Source organism: Hyperolius riggenbachi, chromosome 2 (assembly GCF_040937935.1).
Source record: "Hyperolius riggenbachi isolate aHypRig1 chromosome 2, aHypRig1.pri, whole genome shotgun sequence".
NCBI lineage: Eukaryota > Metazoa > Chordata > Amphibia > Anura > Hyperoliidae > Hyperolius > Hyperolius riggenbachi.
Genome location: NC_090647.1, coordinates 420,914,115 through 420,938,044, shown reverse-complemented (window position 1 = coordinate 420,938,044; position 23,930 = coordinate 420,914,115). Strand labels below are relative to the sequence as shown.

At 42.8% G+C, this 23,930-nt stretch overlaps 1 protein-coding gene across 5 annotated transcripts in view; it reads left to right on the top strand.

Moving 5' to 3' along the window:
* Positions 1-23,930, top strand: part of TBL1X (transducin beta like 1 X-linked) — a 448,757-nt gene that overhangs the window by 404,477 nt on the left and 20,350 nt on the right. For all 5 annotated transcript variants that reach the window (XM_068269906.1, XM_068269905.1, XM_068269908.1 and 2 more), the window contains 7 exons: positions 3,279-3,420; positions 6,484-6,547; positions 13,151-13,248; positions 14,148-14,208; positions 14,999-15,120; positions 17,862-17,936; positions 23,704-23,831. In XM_068269906.1, coding sequence (XP_068126007.1) covers positions 3,279-3,420; positions 6,484-6,547; positions 13,151-13,248; positions 14,148-14,208; positions 14,999-15,120; positions 17,862-17,936; positions 23,704-23,831 — 690 coding nt within the window. The remainder of the gene's footprint in view (positions 1-3,278; positions 3,421-6,483; positions 6,548-13,150; positions 13,249-14,147; positions 14,209-14,998; positions 15,121-17,861; positions 17,937-23,703; positions 23,832-23,930) is intronic.

Here is a 23,930-nt window from a genome sequence, read left to right as displayed (position 1 = left end):
AAAAAATGTTTCTAACGGTTGTACAGTGCTGCGATCTACAGCTGTCACTGAGCTGTCCCCTGCAGAGGCTTACAGAGGCTGACGCCTATGAGAGACGATCGCACTGATTGGCTCTCCAGGGGGAAGGAGGGAGGGTAGGAATTAAAAAAATGTCAGTGGCAACTTTTATTCATTAGTTATTGGCTTGATTTTTTTTTGTTTTTTTGTGTGTTTTTGCTGTCACTTTATGCTGAATGTCAATATTATTAACAGTGGCATGCGAAAGTTTGGGCAACCTTGTCGATCGTCATGATTTTCTTGTATAAATCGTTGGTTGTTATGATAAAAAATGTCAGTTAAAAGTATCATATTGGAGACACACACAGTGATATTTGAGAAGTGAAATGAAGTTTATTGGATTTACAGAAAGTGTTCAATAATTGTTTAAACAAAATTAAGCAGGTGCATAAATTTGGGCACCACAAAAAAAGAAATTAAATCAATATTTAGTAGATCCTCCTTTTGCAGAAATTACAGCCTCTAAACGCTTCCTGTAGGTTCCAATGCGAGTCTGGATTCTGGTTGAAGGTATTTTAGACCATTCCTCTTTACAAAACATCTCTAGTTCATTCAGGTTTGATGGCTTCCGAGCATGGATAGCTCTTTTTATTTTTGCAGATTTTCAATTATATTCAGGTCTGGGGACTCTGCATGAATGCCAGTGGATTCTGAGCAGTGTTTAGGGTTTTTGTCTTGTTGAAAGATCCAGCTCCAACGCAGCTTTATCACTGATTCCTGGACATTGGTCTCCAGAATCTGCTGACACTAAGTGGAATCCATGCGTCCCTCAACTTTGACAAGATTCCCAGTCCCTGCACTGGCCACACAGCCCCACAGTATGATGGAACCACCACCATATTTTACTTTAGGTAGCAGGTGTTTTTCTAGGAATGCTTTGTTGTTTTTCCTCCATGCATAACGCCCCTTGTTATGTTCAAATGATTCAATTTTACTTTCATCAGTCCACAGCACGTTATTCCAAAATGAAGCTGGCTTGTCCAAATGTGCTTTAGCATATCTCAAGCGGCTCTTTTTGTGTTGTGGGCGGAGAAAAGGCTTCCTCTTCATCACTCTTTGTGTAAAGTGTGCCAAATGGTTGAACAATGCACAGTGACTTCATCTGCAGCAAGATCATGTTATAGGTCTGTGGTACTGGTCTGTGAGTTGACTCTGACCATTCGTCACTTCTGTTTATCCAAGATTTTTCTTGGTCTGCCACTTCGAGCCTTAACTTGAACTGAGCCTGTGGTCTTCCATTTCCCCAATATGTTCCTAACTGTGGAAACAGACAGCTGAGATCTCTGAGACAGCTTTCTGCATTCTTCCCCTAAACCATGCTGGTGAACAATCTTTGTCTTCAGGTCATTTAAGACCCCCATGTTGCTACACTCCAGAGAAAATTAAAAGAGGAGGGAAACTTGCAATTGACCCCCTTAAATAATCTTTGTCATAATTGGATTCACCTGTGTATGTAGGTCAGGGGTCATTGAGCTTACCCAGCCAATTTGAGTTCCAATAATTAGTTCTAAAGGTTTTAAAATCAATAAAATGTGCCCAAATGTATGCACCTGCCTAATTTTATGTAAACCATTATTGCACACTTTCTGTAAATGAAATAAACTTCATTTCACTTCTCAAATATCACTGTGTGTGTCGCCTATATGATATATTTCCTCAAGCGTCCAGGAGCACCACTAAGGCTCGGTTCAAAAAGACTGGTGTGCCAAGGTCCTCACCCCAGTGGTGCCGGTCCTTTCGTGTGCTTCCTATATGATATATTTAATTGACATTTTTTATCGTAACAACCAACGATTTATACAGGAAAATCATGACCATTACCAAGGTTGCCCAAACTTTCACATCCCACTGTTGTATCCAAGCAGCAAATCAAAATTAAGATGGCAACTCCCCAAATTGTACTGTAGCTGTACTCTAGTTATTCTTTCATTCCCATTGATGGGAATTCCAGCAACATTAAAACATACATCTGAAATATTTAAAGTTTAATATTCTCATGAAACAAAAACAAAAAGAAAAATCAAATTAAAACAAGAAATTGAGATAGTAAAAGGTACAAAACAAAGTAGATCCTCAACTCCTCAAGTAGTTTAGCAAGATTAAGCACTGTTGCCCAGGGGGTATTGGGGACAAGGCTTTATAGATTCATTCTGTTCCTATACAAGAGGGTGGATGGCCATTGCGCAATGCACAACAGAGGGGGTGGGGTTAGTGGAGAGAACAATTTTCTTAGCCAATGCTCAGTCAGTCAAGTCAATGTGCCAGGCTAAATGCTTGCCAGGTCGGTGACAGGCATTGGGTGCCACTGTACATATGCTAGATTCTTAGCAGAGTCTCAGCTGCCTCAGCTGCGTTCAATCTATCTTGTGTGCATAGCTTAGTTGTCTTTAACTCTAACAATAAATAGGATTACCACCTAAACAAACTTTAATGTCTATGTGAAACTATGTAAACTGAAAGCAACATTACCATTGTACATGTGGAGACAAGCCATGCCAGGTGTCGCTGCATTAGTAATGCACCCAGGAAGTGAAGGAAAAGAGAGCACATGGCAGCTTGCTCAATCCAATTTACACCTTGCCAGATAGAAGCCCACATAGTTGGCCAATATACCAAGTAACGCGAGTACATATTATATAGGCACTGTGCAGATGGGAGCAGGTCGAGCCGGATGGCAGCTCTATCTGCTGCTCCCCGGCGGCGTTTTATACTATTCCCCCTTCGAGTTGTAGCAACTTGGAGGGAGATGTAATTCTGGGTCTGGTGATTGCCGGATCCCCGAATTACTCTTGCATGCCACACACAGCATAGCACTAGTGCTATGGCTGCGCCCAGCTTTGCGCGCTTGGCGCTCGGTGATGATCTGATTAAAAGTAAAGTCTTATATCCATGCAAGATGGTTCTTGGCCGAAGCTAGATGGTTCTTGGCATGTGTGTGGTGGCCCCCAGATGCATCAGCAAGCCTATTGTTCCTCTCACTCTGCTCAGTCCATGCTATTCTGTGATTTGCCACACTGTCAGGCCTTCTGCACCATTCATAGCAAATTGTATTCAAGCAACAAATCTGTACAGCATTTGGCTCTAATCAAGGCCAGATTAAGCACCATTACATAGAATGAAACATATTTTTACTGTATAGCCCAAAGGTAGTGCTTTAGTTACAAAATAATGATATTTCTTTTAAGCATTAAGATATTTTTCCTTATTTTTATTGTTCCAAGGTCAGGAGATTCAACTGCAAGAATATGGAACTTGAATGAAAACAGCAGTAGCAATTCCACGCAGCTAGTTTTAAGACACTGTATACGCGAAGGCGGACAAGATGTACCAAGCAACAAAGACGTGACCTCATTGGACTGGAATGTAAGTAACTTATAGTCAGCAGTCATTAAACACCAAACATGATGGCTTTATATTGTGTAACAACTTACTTTTCTAATTAGCACATTCCAGATCGTTAATTTCTCTCCTTAAAGACCCACAGTTTTCTTAAAGACATACTCAACCTTATTATGGTCATATTGATTTTTTTTCTTATGCAGAATGTTGACTTCAGCAGCCCATTTAAAGCAGATTAATTGCATTACAAAACAGAAAAAAAAGGGTAGCTTAAATGGTGGTTTAAGTCATAATGCTTCTATAAATAATGAATGCATTATTTAGTAATGGATGTCATAGGATTACATTTTAGCTAAGTAAACAAGTAAAGTCAAGTTATTATCTATGTATTAAACAGAACTGAAAGAACAATCAGTGGTAAAATCCAAGGATTAAACAAGGTAGTTTTAGCTGAATGCTGGATGCATTTTGGTTTCAGATGTCTATTTGATCCTACTATATAAATATATTTTTTAATATACCATGAAATTAATAAATAACAAACTTCACACTTATTGCCACTCAGTGGTATAACCATTTATGTCAAATCAGTGCTCAGTATATTTATAGCATACAACATTCCCAAGCCAAGTGGTCATAAGTCTAAATCTACCTTAAAAACTGCACCATCATAGCTTTTGACACCTTCTGGAAGTCGGGCTAATTATTCTGACAGCTATTTTATGTATAACCTACATTAGATGTAATGGAGTAGTTTGTGATATTTGTTTCTTTGATTTCTGCTGTTTTTTTGTTGTTGTTTGTTTTTTATGTCCTATTTCTTTTGACTTATCAATAATTGTATCCTGCGTCAATATATGGATGGCTGTTTGCCTTTTGGATATACTTTTGCAAATTTTGTGATATTTTGAGATACTCTGGTTGTATACATTTTATACTTGTGATAATAAACATCTTTGTAAATGAAAAAAAAACTGCACCATCCTGCTATGCATGTGTGTAACTAGCCATATCAACTGACAATTCCATCCCATGCATCTCACACTCACAGCACACATGCATCCATAAAGTGTCCTTTATATCCCAGAGCTCTAGTATCTAGGGGGGATGTATATGCTGAACATTCAATGGTTTGGTTGATAACACAGAGCACAACACTCCAGGAAGCCCTAGTTGAATATCACCAACTCTGCTGAAAAAATTCAGCTGTACCAGCTACTGTGAATGTAAGTCGCGTAGGCCTGCTGTTGCTTGGCGTGCTCCAAGAATTGCATTCAGCTGCAGCAACTTGTTGGAAAAGGGAGTGCTACCTGCATCAGTGATCTGCTACCCTGCAAACAGGATGGTACCTCCTGCCCACCAGCAAAACATGTTGTATGTTGTGCAAAAGAGAACTCTGTAATCTATAACTTCTCTAATGCTCATATATTGAGGATAGTTACATTTGAATACCCATTTTTAATGGTTTTTAGGTTTTTATCTCCAGTTAGATGCTTCCTACTAGTTGAACTTTATAGAGCTGAACTTGAAACAATGGCTATCATTTATAAAAGTGTTGTCGTGCAGGAAAATACCGCTTTCGGTATTTTAGACTTCTGGGTGGTCATTCATAAAAATGTTTCCAGTTGCGATAGCAGTGCGGAGATTTTCCGCTTTAGGCTGGCGGTAGGCATGCGGAAACAGAGAAGCTGCCTGAGTCCCTCGCTGAGTGCGCTGCTCTCTCTGCTGCTTCTTGGGAGGTCTGTCCCATTCACTTACATGTATTCCGCATGCTTATTACTACCTCAGAGGGAGCGGTATTCCCTGTCCACATACCGCCTGCGCTAATTTTTATGAATTAACATTTTGTTACATTTTTAAGATAATCACCGCACAAGGCGGTAATTTATCGCTCTGCTCGGGAATGTCAGCTTCTCATGCGGAAACAGCCTTTATGAATACACAATTTGCTAAGTGGTCGGTAAAATCAGCTGTTTTCAGCATTTCCGCATGCGGGAATGTTTTATGAATGATAGCCAATGAGTAGAATGTTAAACGATTGAGGCCAAGCATAACTTCAGTTTGCTAACTTTGTTTTTATGCGCACATGAAAAAAAAACAGTACTTCTAAAAGAAACTGTAAAATAGGAATGTCAGCATTTGTTAACATTCACTGTATTCATGCAAGTGTTTAAAATATGTAAAAAGGCAACTGTCCTGTGAAACTAATCACTCCTCTAGTAAGGGCGGGGAGCAACAATGCCCTAAACAGAGTACTGTTGCCATTGTTGCAAAGAAATGCAATTTAATCTTGCTGTCAATATTGTTTGTAGCTGGCTGGAGAGATAATTTTTAATGCCTCTAAATTATTTAGCACCTATTTTTAAATGGATCTCAGCAGCAAAAATAAAAAAGCCACATCAAATCAACCTCCCCCCCCTCCCCCGCAAGGAGGTGTAATTGCATCAATGTACTATATGCATGCATTGTTAAGGCTAAAAGACACAAGATGGAGGTCTGCATACAGATGGGGGGGGGGATAGGGGATAGGGAACAGCCCCCCCACCCCCAAAGAAAATTTTAATGCTTGCAGCCCCCCCCCCCTCCCCCCCCCCCAAAAAAAAGAAAAGTCCACACTAGTTACAAACCTCCCTTAAGGTGAAAGTGGGCCCTGGGTGGTGAAGAGTACAACTCCCGCCCTGCACTGCCTAGTCTAACATTTCTACACATCCAAAATATACTGTCTTCTCCTTGGAAATATTTTATTCTTACATATTCCTTCTAAAGAGATCCACAGCTAGTCAATTGTTCTTTCCCTTAGATGTAAACACGTTTAAAAATGCCACAGTTGCCTTAAAAGTAATTTTGTTTACTACCATAGTATCTTTATAAATAGGATGTCATTTTTATATTTGTGAACAGATTAAAAAACTGATACCTAGAACTGATTGCTAATGGCTAATAAATGGTTACATATAAGTGTTTTTGCTCACAGAATATGTGCACCTTATTTTCTGTGAATGTTGTGTTTGGTCTCATTTTACTGCTGGTGGCAATATGTCTGAGCACAGTACAGTTAAATACAATTTGTAATCTCCTTACCAACAGGCTGATGGCACACTCTTAGCTACGGGATCATATGATGGTTTTGCAAGAATCTGGACACAGGATGGTAAATTATTTAGTATACACTAAGTTTACTTCAACTATTAGAATTTTGTGAAGTTGTGTGGAAGCAATAACTACTTAGGCTGTTTTCCAATTTGCTTGTTTGATTTTTGTAATATTTTTGGTTTATTCACTTGGCTGGTGCCTCAATAAAGTAGTAGGAAAGATTACTGGAGAGAAGACAATGTAATGGCATGATTAATTAGGTTCTCTAGGCTGAAGAACATTATGGAACATAAGTTATCTTGCAGATTTGACCTGGGTTTATTCAAGATTAGATTGCAAACTTGCAATGTTTGCCTTAGTCACAAACATCCAAGGCATTGTAATCACACACACGCACTCAGGGCCGGATTTCTGGCAAGGCCGCATAGGCCATGGCCTAGGGCATCAGAAATTTAGGGGCGGCTCAGTGAGGGGCAGTAAAGCTGTTCTATGCAGCCATCCCTATCTACAAGGACAGATTTACCTTTTGAACCCTCTGTCCTGTACTTGTGTCGTCCCTGCAAGACCTGTAAGCTCTATCATGCAGGTACACATCAGCCTAACTCTCATGGTGACACAATGGTTCCCTCATTAACAAGATGGCAAGCATAACATAAAAGTTCTTAAGGAAAACATAACATAGTCTATACGCATATTACTAAAATAGTTATTGTCTGTGACAGCCAATGATGGAAAGTATGTAGAATTCTCATTGGGGCACACAGATATAAAAACCAAACAGACAGTATAGTTGGCCTTGGGCGGTAAAAAGTACAAATCCGGCCCTGCACGTACTTCAACTTTTTTTTTTTTTAATAGATTCAGATTGTGCAGCAAGTGCATGAAAGCGATTACAATGGAACCACTAATTCACTAGCCTGTCAGCACTTCACTCTGTGGTCAATTGTGATCCAGGCAAGTGTTGCAAACATGTATCACTTAAAGTCATTGGGAACCATTACTAAAAAAAAAGCCAGATACTTGCCTATGGAGAGGGAGGGCTCTGGGTCCTAATGAGCCTTCCCTCTCCTCTCCCGATGCCCACGGTGCAGCCCTGCCCCTGGGCACATTAGTTGACTAAATTAGTCAAATACTGCTCACTCCGCTGTTGAAGGAGGCTCCGGAAAGTCTTCACCAGCCTGACAGCTCCCGAAGACAGGCGACTTCATACTGCGCACGTGCGAGCGCCCTCTCTCTCATACTCGCACGTGCACAGTATGGAGCCGCCTGTCTTCAGAAGGGCTTGGCTCCTGAAGACTTCTGAAGTCCCCCCGGCAGGAGATTCAAACGGGGGATCCTGCCCTGCACAAAGAGTCACCGGGAGAGGATGGGGGGGGGCTCATTAGGACCCAGAGCCTTCCCTCTGTATAGGTAAGTTTCTGACTTTTCTTTTAAAGTCACGACTCCCAAGGACTTTAATAGTAGTCCATTTTGATGCATACAAGACAGGCTTTCAGGATAATTTATGGGTTTCCCTACAGTACACTAAATAATGGTGATGTCCAGACCGTGTTACCCCCTTATGGACCAGAGCAGTTTGACGTTTTAGCAATGTCCTTATTTAATCAGCAATAACTTTATATCTACTTATGCCACCTACATGATACATATGTTGTTTTTTTTGAAGAGAAATTATACTTTCATTGGGGGGGATTTTTCCCAAGAACAATTTTGTTTTCTATGTAAATTAATGGGAAAAATAGGAAAAAAATACTACTGTAAATTAAAATCACAAATTGTATTTGGCCATTTCTCACGTTTATCACAAAACTTAAATTATGTTGCTGACATAATTTATGGTAATGATATTTGATTCTGAAGCAAAGGTGCATTTTTACTACACTGTGTACTTTAAACTGAGAAAATAAAAAAATGTCTTTTTAATGGTATACATTAGGGAGAAAAGGTTAATGGGGAAGGTTAATTAATAATTTAACCATGCCTTAAAAGAAGGCATGGTTAAACAGTATATTTTATTGTAATAGTTGCCACTGCATCCCCATTATTACATTTCCCCCATTTGAATCGTGGTCTCCCTGCCTTAAACAGATTTCCCTGAAAGCCTAGTGACTGCTCTCCTGGCAGGGCTGGTCAAGGTTTTTTAGCACCAAAAAATGTAAAAGTATGCTCCCCTGCCCCCCCCCCCCCCCATGGGTATGCTCTGTGCCCACCCCAGTAAAGGTAGTAGATGTGCCCGCAGTATTAGGTAGGCCCCCATGTATAAGTAGTCAGATGTGCACCCAGTATTATACCCCCAGATAGGTAGCCAGGTGTGCACCCAGTATTAGGTTCCCCCCAGTAGAGATAAGCAGATATGCTGCCCTTCCCAGTACAGGTAACCAGATATGCCTTCAGGAAAATCCCCCCTATAAATACAGTAGCTAGATGTTCCTCCAGTATAGTCAGATGTGCCCCCAGTATAAATAGCCAGATGTGCCCCCATCATTAGCCTCCTATAGGTAGCTAGTTGTGCCCCCCAGTATTAGGTCCCCCAGCATAGATAGTCAGCTGTGCGCTCAGTATTAGGTCCCTGCCATATAGATAGCCAGATGTGTCCCCAGTACTACCCCCCATTAAAGATAGCCAAATGTGCCACCATTATTAGGTCCTCCCAGTATAGCTAGATGTGTCCCCGAGTATTAGGTCCCCTCAGCATAACCAGATGTGCCTACTGTCACCCCCCTCAGTGTGCCCCCCAATATAAGACAACCACCTCCTCTTATTAGGCAGCCCCCCTTATATTAGGCAGCTCCCCTTATATTAGGCAGCCCCCCTCGTATCAGGCTGCCCTCTCTCCCCCCTCGTATCAGGCTGCCCTCTCCCCCCCCCCCCCTCGTATCAGACAGCCCTCTCCCCCCCTCGTATCAGGCAGCTCCCCATGCACCGATTTGTAAATAAATCCTGTAAAGAAAAGCAGGTCTCACCTCCCTGAATCCATTGGGGATCATGCTGCAGGAGCCGCTGTGTACAGTTCTGCAGTCAGCCCTTTACTGCCATATACACCGGGTCCTGGCTTGATGACGTCATCAAGCTGGGACCCAGTGAACATGGTATACCCTAGGGTGCAGATAGTGGACTGACAGTATAATCTCTGTAACTCCTGCTCCACTAGTCAGGTTAACTTTGACTGCTGATTACAACAGAAAGCTCCTTTTTGCCCATCAGAAATCATTCCTATATCACTATTAAATGGTAAGACAAAACGCCTTAATTTTATGGCTCAGAAGTGATATCTTTGCCTACTGTCATCCCATAAGGTGCTTTGTTTTGATTGATTGCCAAGGTTACCACTGCATGATTTGAAAACCTGAATATGTTATTTACTAATAACCGTCAATGAACCATGTAGAAAACCTAATTATTAAGTTACAGTACATAGAGCTGTGTTTACTTTAATTAAATCATATCTACTAGAGCTATAAATACATTATGCATGTAATAAAATATGGGTTTTCATGACAATGTGTTAACAGCCCACTGACTCGTTCCAACTGTTACTGCTAAAGATTCCGGCTGTGCTTGTTATTGAAAAGACTGATGAGAACAATAGAAAATAAAAGTCTATTAATATACAGCGTGTGCCAAAAACTTACACGCTATAAAAATACAATGTTATTACTTAAAATGCTTCTGGTGTTCATTCATAATAAGTGATTTTTCATTCTAATGTTAAAGTAAAATAAAAGTGTATTATTTGTTGATTCTGTTGTTATTCACAAAGAGTGATCTTCAGTCTACCTTTATCACCGCCTTTCACAGGCAAAAAACAACTTGCATCCTATTTTCATGTATGAATCACTCTTCTTTAACCCCTTCAATACCAGCAGACTTTGGCCCCTTAAAGTGTTCAAGAGACATCAGCTATTAAAGATTTTTTACTTAACCAGGGCTTCTTCCAGCTCCATAAGCATTGATGCATCCCAGGGCATCCCTCGGCGTCCTTCCATGTGCCTCCATTAAAGAGAAACTCTGAGCAAGAATTTAACTTTATCCCAATCAGTAGCTGATACCCCCTTTTACATGAGAAATCTATTCCTTTTCCCAAACAGACCATCAGGGGGCACTGTATGACTGATATTGTAGTAAAACCCCTCCCTCAAGAAACTGAGGACCGTGGTACTCCTGGCAGTTTCCTGTCTGTGAACCTTGTTACATTGTGGGAAATAGCTGTTTACAGCTGCCAAAAAAGCATGCAGCAGCTGCATCACCTGCCAACAGTAAAAATGTCACCATGTAATAAATGTCAGAATGTAAATCAGGGATTTAAAAGATTTTACAATGGGCAAACACTGACTAAATCATTTATACATAATTATTGTAAAAATGAAGCACTTTTTTATTACATTATTTTCACTGGAGTTCCTCTTTAAGTGGCAATCAGCTCCGGTCAGTGACGCCAGCAGGGGGCCTTCTACACAAGCGCAGAAGACCCCGGCTCACGAATCAGACTGGGCCCGACTGAGCAGAATACCGGAGCTAATTGCTGCTTAATGGAGGCACGCTATTAAGAATCTTTAATAGCTGAAATCTCTGGGTTTCTTTTAGGACCAGAAACCACTGGCACCAAAAACCGCCTTCACTCTGAATCGCTGATACCACTGTACACGCCGCACACCCGTCGCCTCAGGCCACCCACTCTGCCATCTCTAAGATGGCAGAGCTCTGTGAGCCGATCAAGAGCTGCTTTCATTGGCTCCTGAATGTGTGATCAATTTAAGCCAATGGGATTTGCTCACATTGATGACAGGGTCAGGAGCCAATGAAATCGACTCCTGGGCAACTCACAGAGCTTTGCTGTCAGAGACAGCAGGGCAAGTGAGCTGTGGTGAACGAATCATTCATTTGATCCGGATCTTTTTTGTGAGTCGAATCATCCGGATCATCACAATGAAAGATTCGGTTCACAGTGGATGTCTGTCTGGAAGAAACAGGAACATACAGAATATACAGTGCAGGGAAAGTCCTGTCCTGCTAGTCATTTCACCCAGTCTGCTTCCCTAGTAAAATGATTCAAATGATTTGATTCAAAGATCTGGATCTTTTCAATGATCCGATTCAAATAAGCCGAATCCTTAAAAATATCCGGACTTCCTATCACTAACCTGGAGCGGCTGCTTTGAGAGCTGCATAACGCAGCTCAATCTGACGTCCAACTTCAACACCACCATGCGTTGCGTTAGGGGCACGTTATGCGACCATAACGTCCCCTAAAACGCAACGTCTTGGTGTGAAAGAAGCCTTAGGGTAATCATATACAATACAAGCAAATGGTTGAATTTTTAGAAACACTGGATACAATTTTAAGTTGAATTGAGTAGAAAAATGGAGTAAAATGTTTCCTTCTAACCATGTCTTTTTGAACTGTTTTTGTAGAAAACGTAATAAATGTCTTACCGGGCATATACCAACATTCTGTATAATAAATAAAAAACTGAAAAAAAAGAAGAGAAAGACAAATAAAACCATGTATGGCCACCTTCTTCTTCAGGCATTATACAGAACGGATTGTACGGTTCTAATCCAGTTCTGTATAATGTCTAAAGAAGAATGTTAACGTTTCAAAAGTTTGCAATAAACCATGTACAGTTAGTTATTAACGGTATCACCGGAATCAATGTTTGTTGGTTTGATGACTGCAAGAGTTATGGAGTGAACTATTGCCAAGATATTCTGGTGCATAACACACAGAAGTTGGGATTTACCTATCCAAAGTCTAACCCAGCCATTTGTTGGCAATCTATTCTTGATGCTTTTCTTTTATGCAAGATCATTAAATCACTTTCTCATTTTCTGATGAAAAAGGAGATGTCGGTCAACTTCTTGTGATATATTTTATATTGTTCTGTATATAGAATATTTGTAAGATAATGCTGAGTTACTTGCCTATTATTATGGGGGGGGGGGGGGGGAGCGACATCCTAAAGTGGGCAGTTTATGGATATTTTTTTTTTCACTCTCTTAACCACTTCCGGGTTTCGGGTGGTTTTGCTGATCTGTGCTGCGGGGGCTTTTCAGCCCGCAGCACAGATCAGATAGCAGGCAGGGCAATCAGACTTCCCCCCTTTTTTCCCCACTAGGGGGATGTCCTGCTGGGGGGGTCTGATCACCGCTGGCTGTTTGCGCTTGCGGGGGCTCTTCAAAGCCCCCCTCCGCAGCGCTTTCTGGCCTCCTTCCCCTTACCTCCCTCTCCCTCCCCCTGTGAGCGGCGCAGGACGGATTTCCGTCCTGCGCCGCCTCAGATAGGCTTCAGCCTATCAGATGCCGGGGATCGCCGATCTCCTCTACGGTGCTGCTGCGCAGCAGCGCCGTATGTATGTAAACAGCGGGGAAGACCTTCCCCGCGTGTTTACATTTACCCTGCGAGCCGCGATCGGAGGCTCGCAGGGTGTTCACGGAGACACCCTCCGTGAACTGACATGGAACGGCCGCTCGTACGAGCGGCCGTTTCCATGGAAACCACTTCAGGATTCAGGGGCGTACTTATGCGTACGCAGAATCCTGAAGTGGTTAAATTCTGTTACATTTTTATTCCAGTACATTCTCTAAAAGTAAGCAGTAAAATGTTTTGTATAAAACTTTACACTGATTACCTTATATTAATTATGTTGCAATCTGTCTACAGGAAATCTTGCAAGTACATTAGGCCAGCATAAAGGTCCTATTTTTGCACTGAAGTGGAACAAGAAAGGCAACTATATACTGAGTGCAGGAGTTGATAAGGTATGAGCCATGTTTTCACATAATTTACTGTATTCATTAGTATTTATATTCAAATAGCTAAAAATGGTGGTCAAGATATTACATTTGTTCATCAAAGTGGCACCACTAGACTCTCACTGACTTTTTTTTTCGATTCAGTGAGTACAAATTCAAGCATATCATTTTCCTGAACTTAGATTGCCATGATTTAAGACTAAGCAGCTCTAAGTTTCCAAATGTATGGCAGTAAAAAATAGAATCTGTAAACTGGCAATGAGATCCAAAGGTGCCCTTACAAGTAAAGGGGGTTCTCATTTCATAAAATTGAAATCATTTAAATAAATGCTTTGTCAGATCAGCCATCAAATTGAATTACTCCGAAATGAAGAAGATATGGCATTATTGTTTCTTTATACTTTCAATTGGAGGTTCACTGAAATTGTATCCACTACAGAAATTCAGTGATATTTGATACTCTGCAGAGATTTATTCTACAGTTTAAAGATTCAGTCCACACTATTAAATTCTACTGAGAAGCATGTGTAATGGAAGGATCATTGTTTGCATACATATGATTTCAGCAGCATTTAGTATGGCGCTTATGTGCTTCAGCTGATATTATTTTGGGTGGCACTGTTATGTCCGTTATGTTATATGAGGAGACATGCTACGGATCACAGGATTAAAATCTAAAAATAGTTAATGAATGAAGTACGGACATGCCTGGCACTAGATAAACTGTGATGAAATGGTTTGATACTATGAGCATAAGAGTGCTTTAATTACAAATACATTAACAATCAATTAAGTACAGACAATAAAACAGCTTTAAAATGAAAATAAAAATATTTACTGTATATGCAAATTGTACCTATGTACTAAGGAAGAAACATTTTAATTTTCTGGTTAATTTTATGTAGACCACAATTATTTGGGATGCCCATACTGGAGAAGCAAAACAACAGTTCCCTTTCCACTCAGGTAAGGCTCAGCCTCCTTATTCACTTGTTAACATCTTTCAGCTATATCATTTTGTTGGTGATTGACAGCACTTCACAGAGTACATAGTCATGTCACTAAATGTCCCTCAGAAGAACTCACAATCTAATCTCTACCATAGTCTAAATCCATGTACACAATCTAGATGGTTCTCAGCCAAGGCAGCCAATTGGGTAGGCCTTTGCTAAGAATCTAACATGTGTACAGCCTCCCCTGATCCTCCCAGATATACTGCCAAAGTCTTGATTCTGTACACACTTCTTCCATGCAGTCTGGAAGCATTTCCCATTATTAATAATTACATTGTTTCCACCTTCTAGCCCTTCTTCTGTGAAAGAAAGCATTCATGTTTAGGTAAGCATTGCCTAAAGCCTAGGTTCTCATCACATACCACTGGGGGTACTTTAGGAGGATTCAGGGGGTACAGAAATAAACCTGTATAAGCATTTATAGAGAAGTAAAAGCATTGTTAAACATTGAATGTAAAATATGTATACACAATTATGGAGGTTTCCTAATAAAGTATACACCTTAAGGCAGTGGTCCTCAAACTAGACCTGCAGGCCGAATGCGGCCTTCCCGAGGCTTCTTCACTGGCCTCCAAACACAAAATGTATAACTTATAGATGTGATGTCTGTGCATGGTAATATTACCGTGCTTTTGTGCATCAAGCCCATAGTGTATTGTGGTTGGGATTTGTAATATGAAATAAGTTTTTCCACTGCCAATGAAAATAATATTTTCTACTCCGCCATTATACTTTCTCTGCAGCTCCGGCGCTAGATGTGGATTGGCAAAACAATACCACCTTTGCATCTTGTAGCACCGACATGTGCATTCATGTTTGCAGGCTTGGCTGTGACCGTCCTGTAAAAACCTTTCAGGGACACACGGTAATAATCTCCTTGCTAGTATGACGACTACAGTAAATTATTTGCTTGTATTGTATGCTACTTTTTTTCGATGGACAAGTGGTGGTGGAAAAACCAGCTGGAAGTGCCACACGAGGGTGTAAAAAAAAACGTAAACTTTATAAACGCATATTCATTATAGCTAACTCAAACAGTCATACCCCCAACTCACCCTATTAAAATGCCAACTGGCTGGTGCAGAACTATGCACCCCCCTATAGAAAACCGATGGGCATACAACTAGAAGCTGGATGTATGGTTGTGTAGGGGCATCCCATCTGTGTGCTATAGGGGGGTATTTAATACCGCACCATCCTGTTTAGATTTTAGTGGGGAAGGGATGACTTTTTGACTTATTCGTAATGGAAATGCATTATTGAAGTTTATTCCATTCTTGAGACCTTAGTATGGTACTTCCTTTATTTATTTATACATAGTTTGATTTTTGTGCCGTGGTGACCTTAGAAATATGCTGACAGAGGTCCTTTTCTTAGGTGGTACACAGCCTTTTAATTTTTGCATTATTATATAGTTGCAGTCTGACAGTGGGGGGCACACTGCTGTGAGGGTCTCAGATTACAGAGAGAGAGACTACTCCTCTGTAATCTTTTTTACCATGACATTTTTTACCGCACCTTTTTTACCATGACATTTTAGATGGGTATTAACCCATTGACAGCTTCAAACAAAAGGTTTCATTTGAAAGCTGCTTGCATACTGTGAGCCTCTGTTGGCATATCTCATAGTATAGTATAGCCAAATGAGTGCGTGGCAGTAAGCAGTTATATTTACCTGATCCTGGTGGTTTCTACTTTTCCTCACGCGGCGGCTCTGAACTTCTGGCAGGTCTTCTGGGTCCCGATCACATCAATCACATAATATGACATGTGATCGGGATCCAGGAGAACATACAGCGCCACTGTGGTGGGAGAGGGATGAGGGAAGAGATAGAAGACACTCTTCCATTACCCATCTTCCACCACTGGGTGGCACTGTAATGTTGGCATTGTCTCCTGGACCCTGATCACATGTAATATCATGTGATCGGAATTGAGAAGACATGTCGGGAGCACCTTGCCGCTGCTGTGGAGGAAGAAGAAGCCGATCCAGCTGTCCGGACAGGTATGTATGAAAGCTCCCTGCCGCCATTCTACCCTGCCACCACATACTCTGCCGAGGCTGCCAGGCTGAGGAATGCACACTTCCCCAACAGCAGGAAAAATTCTGCCCTGAAGCCAAATAAAGTTTTACTTTATTTGGCTGCTGCTAAAGGGTTAATGAGGTTGGCTGCTTAACCTCCCTGGTGGTAAGCCCGAGCTGAGCTCGGGCTATGCCACGCAGGAGGATTTCTCAGGCCCTGCTGGGCCGATTTGCCTAATTTTTTTTTGCAACACGCAGCTAGCACTTTGCTAGCTGCGTGTGCACTCTGATCGCCGCCGCTACCCGCCGATTGTCCACTGCTCGCCGCGCCGCCCCCCCCCCCAGACCCTGTGCGCTGCATGGCCAATCAGTGCCAGGCAGCGCTGAGGGGTAGCTCGGGACTCCCAATGACGTAACAACGTCGATGACGTCGATGATGTCATGCCGCCCATCACCATGGCGACGGGGGAAGCCTTCCAGGAAATCCCGTTCTTTGAACGGGATTTCCTGATCGGAGATCGCCGGAGGCGATTGAAGAGGGTGGGGGGATGCCGCTGCACAGCGGCTATCATGTAGCGAGCTGTGGGCTCGCTACATGATTTAAATTTTTTTTTTAAACTGCTCTGCTGCCCCCTGGCGGTTTTTAATAGACCGCCAGAGAGGTTAAGAACATTGCAGGCTAATCTAAAGAAGCTATTGTTGTTTATATTTTTGTAGTGCCATCATCTGCACAGTTTTATAGCACATCTTTTAAAATGAATTGTGCATATAGATCATAGGCAAATGCGGGGGGGGGGGGATTACAGCTGCCCAGAATCCCCCCTCAGACCAGGGCGGTGCAGTGTCTGGGGACAGCAGCATGTGTACAGAGCATGGAGCAGCTCTGGGGAACTTAACAGGTCAGGTATAAGCACAGCCCTGTGCCCTGCTGTGTGAATGGTTCACTTTCCCCTTCGTTAGCAATGTCGGCTGTATCCAAACTGCTCCTGATCAATCCCGTTGTTGGTTGGATTGGAAATTGCATTATGTGTACCCAGAATGATGTCCTGCCATATTATTATACTGTATTTTGCGAGGCTAAAAGAGACCTTTCAGGAACCCCCCTTGAAAATCCTGGGTTTGCCCCTGTAGATGGTATAGATAGTTGCTTATAGCTTTAAAGAATTCTTCAAATCACTGTCGTATAATGTTCTCAGACAGCTAGTATTGATATATTCAAGTTATTTCTAGGAACTATAATTTAGAAAAGCAAGGCTCTACTTGTTGCTAAATGTTAGCACAATACAGCCTGGTAAAAAATTACACATTACAGAATAAAGCCAGTATATCTGCGTGTTGCTTCTCCTATTTTCAGACACAGCTTGATAAATATTGGGAACACTATGTTGTTATAAAGCAGTCCTGTATTGAGAATGTAAAACATAGGTAATGTTAACTGGTGCTAAGCATAAGTGTAGCAGTAGATTAGCGATAAGCTTTTGTGAAATGTAAATAAATTACTCTAAAATGATACATGATTGCCCTCCACTGGATATCAGTTAGATTCCCACTGACAACTCACAACTCAACATGTTTTCTTTTAGAATGAAGTGAATGCAATTAAATGGGACCCATCAGGGTTGTTACTAGCATCGTGCTCCGATGATATGACCTTGAAGGTAAGTCATTAGACAGGTTTTTCTGAAATAAAAAAAAGGTTTACTAAAATAAACCTGAATTTCTGGCAACCCACAGATAGAATATAATGATGTTAATCATTGCAGAATATTTCTGCATGTCAACTCACTGCTCATACATATCTATGGGCCTGCTTTCAGTACTGCATTTTATTCTAACTCGCTGCATGCAGACATTGTATTAAAGTCTATGTCCAGTCTCCATTGCAGTTCACACTCATTATAACGTGCCCATTATGCAACTGACCATTGTGAACCTAGGTTGTCCTAAAACTGATCCTTCACAACCAGGCCAATGCAGACTAATAAATTATGTTTAAGAAATGGTTAATCAAAGCTGCCCTAGAAACCTAGACTATTAATAATAAGAAAAATATCCTTGAGGCCCTGTTCACAGTGCAGATTGAGTTGCAGAATAATTCTGCATGTCAGCTCACTGCCCATACAAGTCTATGTGCCTGTTCACAGTACTGTTATTGTAACTCGCTGCAAGCAGGTTTTGAAATTAAGACTATGTCCAGTCTCTATAGCCAGTCACACTCATTAACATGTGCGTTATGGTACTCCTCCAGCCCTTGGCAGCCATCCTGTGCTCACACCGCAGCTCCGCTTTCAGCCGGTGTCTCCTCCAGTGCAGATGCAGACCTCGTCAGGTCAGCATCTACTGCACCTGCATGGGAGCAGCTCTCGGCTGCGCTCACGTGGTCTGAAGTGTACTGTGCAGGCGGCACTTGCACCGGAGGGAACCCTGGGACACCAGATGAAAATGGAGCTGCTGCGAGGACACAGGACAGCTGCCAGGAGCTGGAGGAAGTCACGGGTAAGTAGATTTTTTTTTCCATTTGCAGCTTGCATCTGTCCTTTAAAGGACTTACAAGGCCAAAATGGTTAAAAAAGCCAAGTACCTGCAGGATGTTTAAATGCACGGAGGACGCAGTCCACGCCCTCCGTGCAGCTCCGCCGGGTCCCCTTCCTGAGATCGCCCCCCCCCGTGCCGATCGCGACCTCACAGGCCGGGTCTGGCTCCCGTGCTGCTCCCAATATGGCCGCTTCCTCTGGCCGCGGCTGCGCAGTCCGCCTGGCCGCGAGTGTGGCTGCGCAGCTCTATGGCCAACCCCTCCAATCCACGCTACAGTACGTGGTTCGGGGGGTTGGCCCTAGAGCTGCGCAGCCGCACTCGCGGCCAGGCGGACTGTGCAGCCGCGGCCAGAGGAAGCGGCCATATTGGGAGCGGTACGAGAGCCTGACCCGGCCTGTGGGGTCGCGATCGGCACGGGGGGCGATCTCAGGAAGGGGACCCGGTGGAACTGCGCGGAGGGCGCGGACGGCGTCCTCCGTGCATTTAAACATTTTGCAGGTACTTGGCTTTTTTAGCCATTTTGGCCTCGTAAGTACTTTAAAGAGAGCCCAAGGTGGGCACACATAATAAAAAAACCGATGCTACCTGATCCTGGGGGCTGGACAGATCAGGTAGCCGCCATCCACACTGCTTTCTACTGCTCCATTGGCCTGCTATGGCCAACTTTCACTTTTGTGACCTCTGGGGTCACGACGCTGAAAGGAGAGAGAAATTCGCTTCCAGCATGCAGAGAGGCAGGGAGCAGCCGGAGACGCGGCCACGGAGAAAGGGCAGCTGGGCAGGAAAGCTTGCAAGAACGCCCATAGTGTGCGTTTTAAGCAGGGAATCCCTCCCATTACCCTCTGAAATGGTGACAATTATTTCAAGGGGCTATAGCGTGGGGGGGAGGCAGAGAGTGGCATGGGTGGGACACACAGAGGCATGTCATGAGGCAGGGAACATGCCTCTGTGTCCCATCAAACCCCCCCCCCCCCCCCCCCCTCACACTGCCTCGGGTTCTCTTTAAGGTCACCGCAAACCGCTTTCCTGATTCATTTTAACATGTTTCTAAAAAAAAAAACCTCTGGGGCTAAGTTCACAGTAGCCTTGAAGCAGTCTTTATAAAGGGTGTTTCAAGTAAAACTGAAAATCATCTGCTGATGTGCAAATCTTTAATGTATTGATGCACATAGCGCACGCTTCACACAGTTTGCAAATTTCCCCTAAAAAGTGCTCCAATTTTCAATTACACCGAATGGAAACAGTTGGTTTTATAATCGGACCATAAGGGTCGGTTCACACTTCTATACAAAACGTGTCCGTGGCTCTGTTTTTTGGCCCGGACCAAAACCAGAGCCACGGATACCAATGTTAAAAATAGGCCCCCTCCCCACTGCTGTGCCCACTACCCCTCTTCCTGGCTGCTACCCCCTCCAGTTTGGCGCCCCTCACTACCACCCACGAGGGCTGGGGATCCGTTTTTTAAAATGCTAACGGATCTGAAACGTATGCTGCAAAGGGCAGCACGGATCCATTTGCGTTCCGGTTTTTGAAAACTGGAGCCCGGACCACGGATTGCGTTCTGCAACCATGCCTGGTGTGGACCTAAGGAAACTGCAAAGTTGTTTTTTTTTGTTTTGTTTTTTCAAATATCAGTAGATATACAGTCCCATATAATGAATTTGCTAGTTTCTCTGTCACGGCTAAGCCTAAATTCACAGTGAAGCAAGGAATTACACTTACTAGACTAGTTAATAAGATAAATATAATACGGTACATAGGCCAAGCAAGCTCTGTGCACGCTTGTATACTGCAAAGTTCACAATTATCAGTTGCTATCCTGAAGCCTCTTCATTTTAAATGAACTGGTAATTGGATCCAGAAATGGTCAAGTAGCACAATTATCCTTTTAGCCTGTTTGAGGCTGCACTATGATTGGAAAGCCATTACCTTTGAAAAGAATACAATGGAGAATTCCTGATTTAACCCCTAGAATCTATGTGGTAAAACATCATGATTTCCATAACTGCCTAGACCTTGCTTCACCTGCATGCAAATATTAGCCTTATCAGTCTGCTGAATGCAAGCTGTTATACCTTAATGGTAACTGAGACAGCACAGAAGATTATATAATTCTGCAAACATCTGAAGCTTCTATTACAGGCAGGGTTTCAATATGCATATAGCATTTCTTGCAAATTCTCCCTCTAGTGGACCTGAATGCATGCCAACAAATTAAAAGTAAAGATTAGCCTGAACCCTTGCAGTTACTTTAGACATAATAGCATGAAATGAACCACTTCTAAGCACCAATGACCCCTGGTACTTCCCTGCACTTCAATGGCCCATACTCACGGGCTACAAATGTCGCCGCAACACGCGGCACGCGCGTGTTGCGGCGACAGGTCGCCCGTGAGTATGGGCCGTTGAACGGGCGCGCACCCCGAACTGTCACACGTCGCTGATGTCACCAGGCGATTGAAATGTTCAATCGCCTGGCGACAGTCGCCGCCGCAACTCCGCAGCAGCTGTCGCTAGTCCACATGAGTACGCGGACTAGCGACAGCAACCTCCATTGAGGTATGCAGAGCTTCCGGCGGGTCAGGAGGAACGTCGGCGACAGCTTCCGTCGAGCCGCTGGTCCCTCTTCCGCGTGTGTACGCGGAGGTACCTGGCGAGGAGCTATCGCCGGCCTGTCGCCCGCACGCTCACGTGTGCTGGCGACAGGCCACTTTTGCTGCCCGTGAGTATGGGCCATAAATGGTGTAAGGTGTTGAGGTCATCCTCCGGATTCCGCGCAGTATGCACTAATGTAGAGGTCAGAACAAGGCTAGCATCGCTGAGTCCTATGTGAAGGCATTTCTCTTCTTTGAATCTGTTGGCATTCATTCAGATTCTCTTTAGCAATTTCCTGCTAAAACAAGAGCAATGCCTCAGAGGGTTGCTGCAGCTCTAGATACCGTAGATCTCAATACGGAGCCGCAGTTGATGCACCTCTGTTCCCTCAATTAGCATTAATGTAGGCAAAAATTGTATGTACTGTTGTACCTCAAACTTTTTGCTGGGGTAATGGTTGTGAGCTAAAAGCACAATAAGCAATGCAGTTCAATTCATTTGGCCTTCACCAGAGTACTGGATTCGATTTGTGCCAAGTCCTGCTAAATGAATGTGGCAACAGTGTTTATTGCCTGACCTGGAGTCATCCAAATAAATAGTCCTGGGCTGAACCTATGAGCAGAGCAAACACTGCTAAAGGCATTTGGGAGAACTGAATTGGTATCCTAGGGGGTTAAGATGCATGCATGTCTTGTTTAAAGAAATGATCATTCCCATATGACTTCACTTTCTGGTTTCAATATGATTACTTCAGGCTTTTTCTAAGTTTCTTCGGTCAGCAAATACTTTTGCTACATTAGTATAGCCATGCAAGAGACACAGGTCAAGCAAGACAATATTTCTTCATGCCACTTACACTAAGCACACAGTGCACATACATTTTAAATAAATTGAATGATAAAAATGCACTTTTGTAATACACTTCAAAACAACTATAGCTGATCTTTTGAACTGTTTCTTTACAAGGATCAGTAAACCTGGTGTAACAAAATACTACTGTATGTAAATACATTTTTTGCTTACTTAAAGGGATACTGTAGGTGGGTCAGGGGAAAATGAGTTGAAGTTACCCGGGGCTTCTAATGCTCCCCCACAGACATCCTGTGCCCATGCAGCCACTCACCAATGCTCCGGCTCCGCCTCCGGTTCACTTCTGGAATTTCAGACTTTAAAGTCTGAAAACCACTGCGCCTGCGTTGCTGTGTCCTCGCTCCCGCTGATGTCATCAAGAGCGCACAGCGCAGGCCCAGTATGGTCTGTGTCTGCGCAGTACACTCCTGGTGACATCAGCGGGAGCGAAGACACGGGCGTGCAGGCGCAGTGGTTTTCTGACTTTAAAGTCAGAAATTCCAGAAGTGAACTGGAGGCGGGGCCAGAGCATTGGTGAGTGGCTGCATGGGCACAGGATGTCTGTGGGGGAGCATTAGAAGCCCCGGGTAACTTCAACTCATTTTCCCCTGACCCACCTACAGTAAGCAAGCCATTAATCTTATAATGGATCACCTCAGATCAGTGAGTAATCATGCAAATCATTCCGTTATGCTGGATCCACACGGTGCGTTCGCGCACTCGATTTCCCGCTCGATTCCCGTCGATTTGTTTATTTCCAACATGTCCGATTTGGATTTCGATGGATCGTTAGGTCGATTCGCATGCAAAGTATGCCAAATCGACCTAAAGATCCATCGAAATCCAAATCGGACATGTTGGAAATAAACAAATCGACGGGAATCGAGTGGGAAATTGAGTGCGGAACGCACCGTGTGGATCCAGCATAAGTTTCCAAACAAATCAGGTATACAGTACATCCACAGCCACTGATCTTCAACCCACCTATAGCCTATAAATCTTACAAACTCATACATTCCAACAGTTGCTTTAGTCTATTTTGGCCTTCTTCAGAGTGAGGTATGGATAGACATGGCTCTTTGGGTAGAATGTCAAAAGTAGAGGCCTTTATAGAACTACAGATACAACTGTTGATCTCTTTAGTTTACTTTCAGTTCAGGTGTATTTCAGGTATTATTTATAAATTATTAATAATAATAATAATAATGTGTGTTTTAATTCTTCTTAATCTTTTTTAAGGGCTTACTTTTGCTACTTTGCAGCCTGTGTGTTTAATTGCATTGTTCAACTCCGTTCAGACTATTGTACATGTGTTTCCAAAGAAGCACTCATATATTTATTATTAGCTACTGTAGAGAAATTCTGTACCACCTTCAGTGGAATGCCTTAGTAATATTGAATCTATCCAATTTGTTTTAATTTGTATAAAAAATTCTTATTCTGTAGATATGGAGTATGAAACAAGATATATGTGTACATGACCTTCAGGCCCACAATAAAGAAATCTACACAATTAAATGGAGTCCGACAGGTCCTGGTACCACCAACCCAAATGCAAACATCATGCTTGCAAGGTAACTGAAAACAGAGATAGACTGTAATGCCAGTTGTAAGAACAAATGTTCACCATTCACTCTATGCTCTTGTAAATCTTTTAATGGAGAGTCAAACCA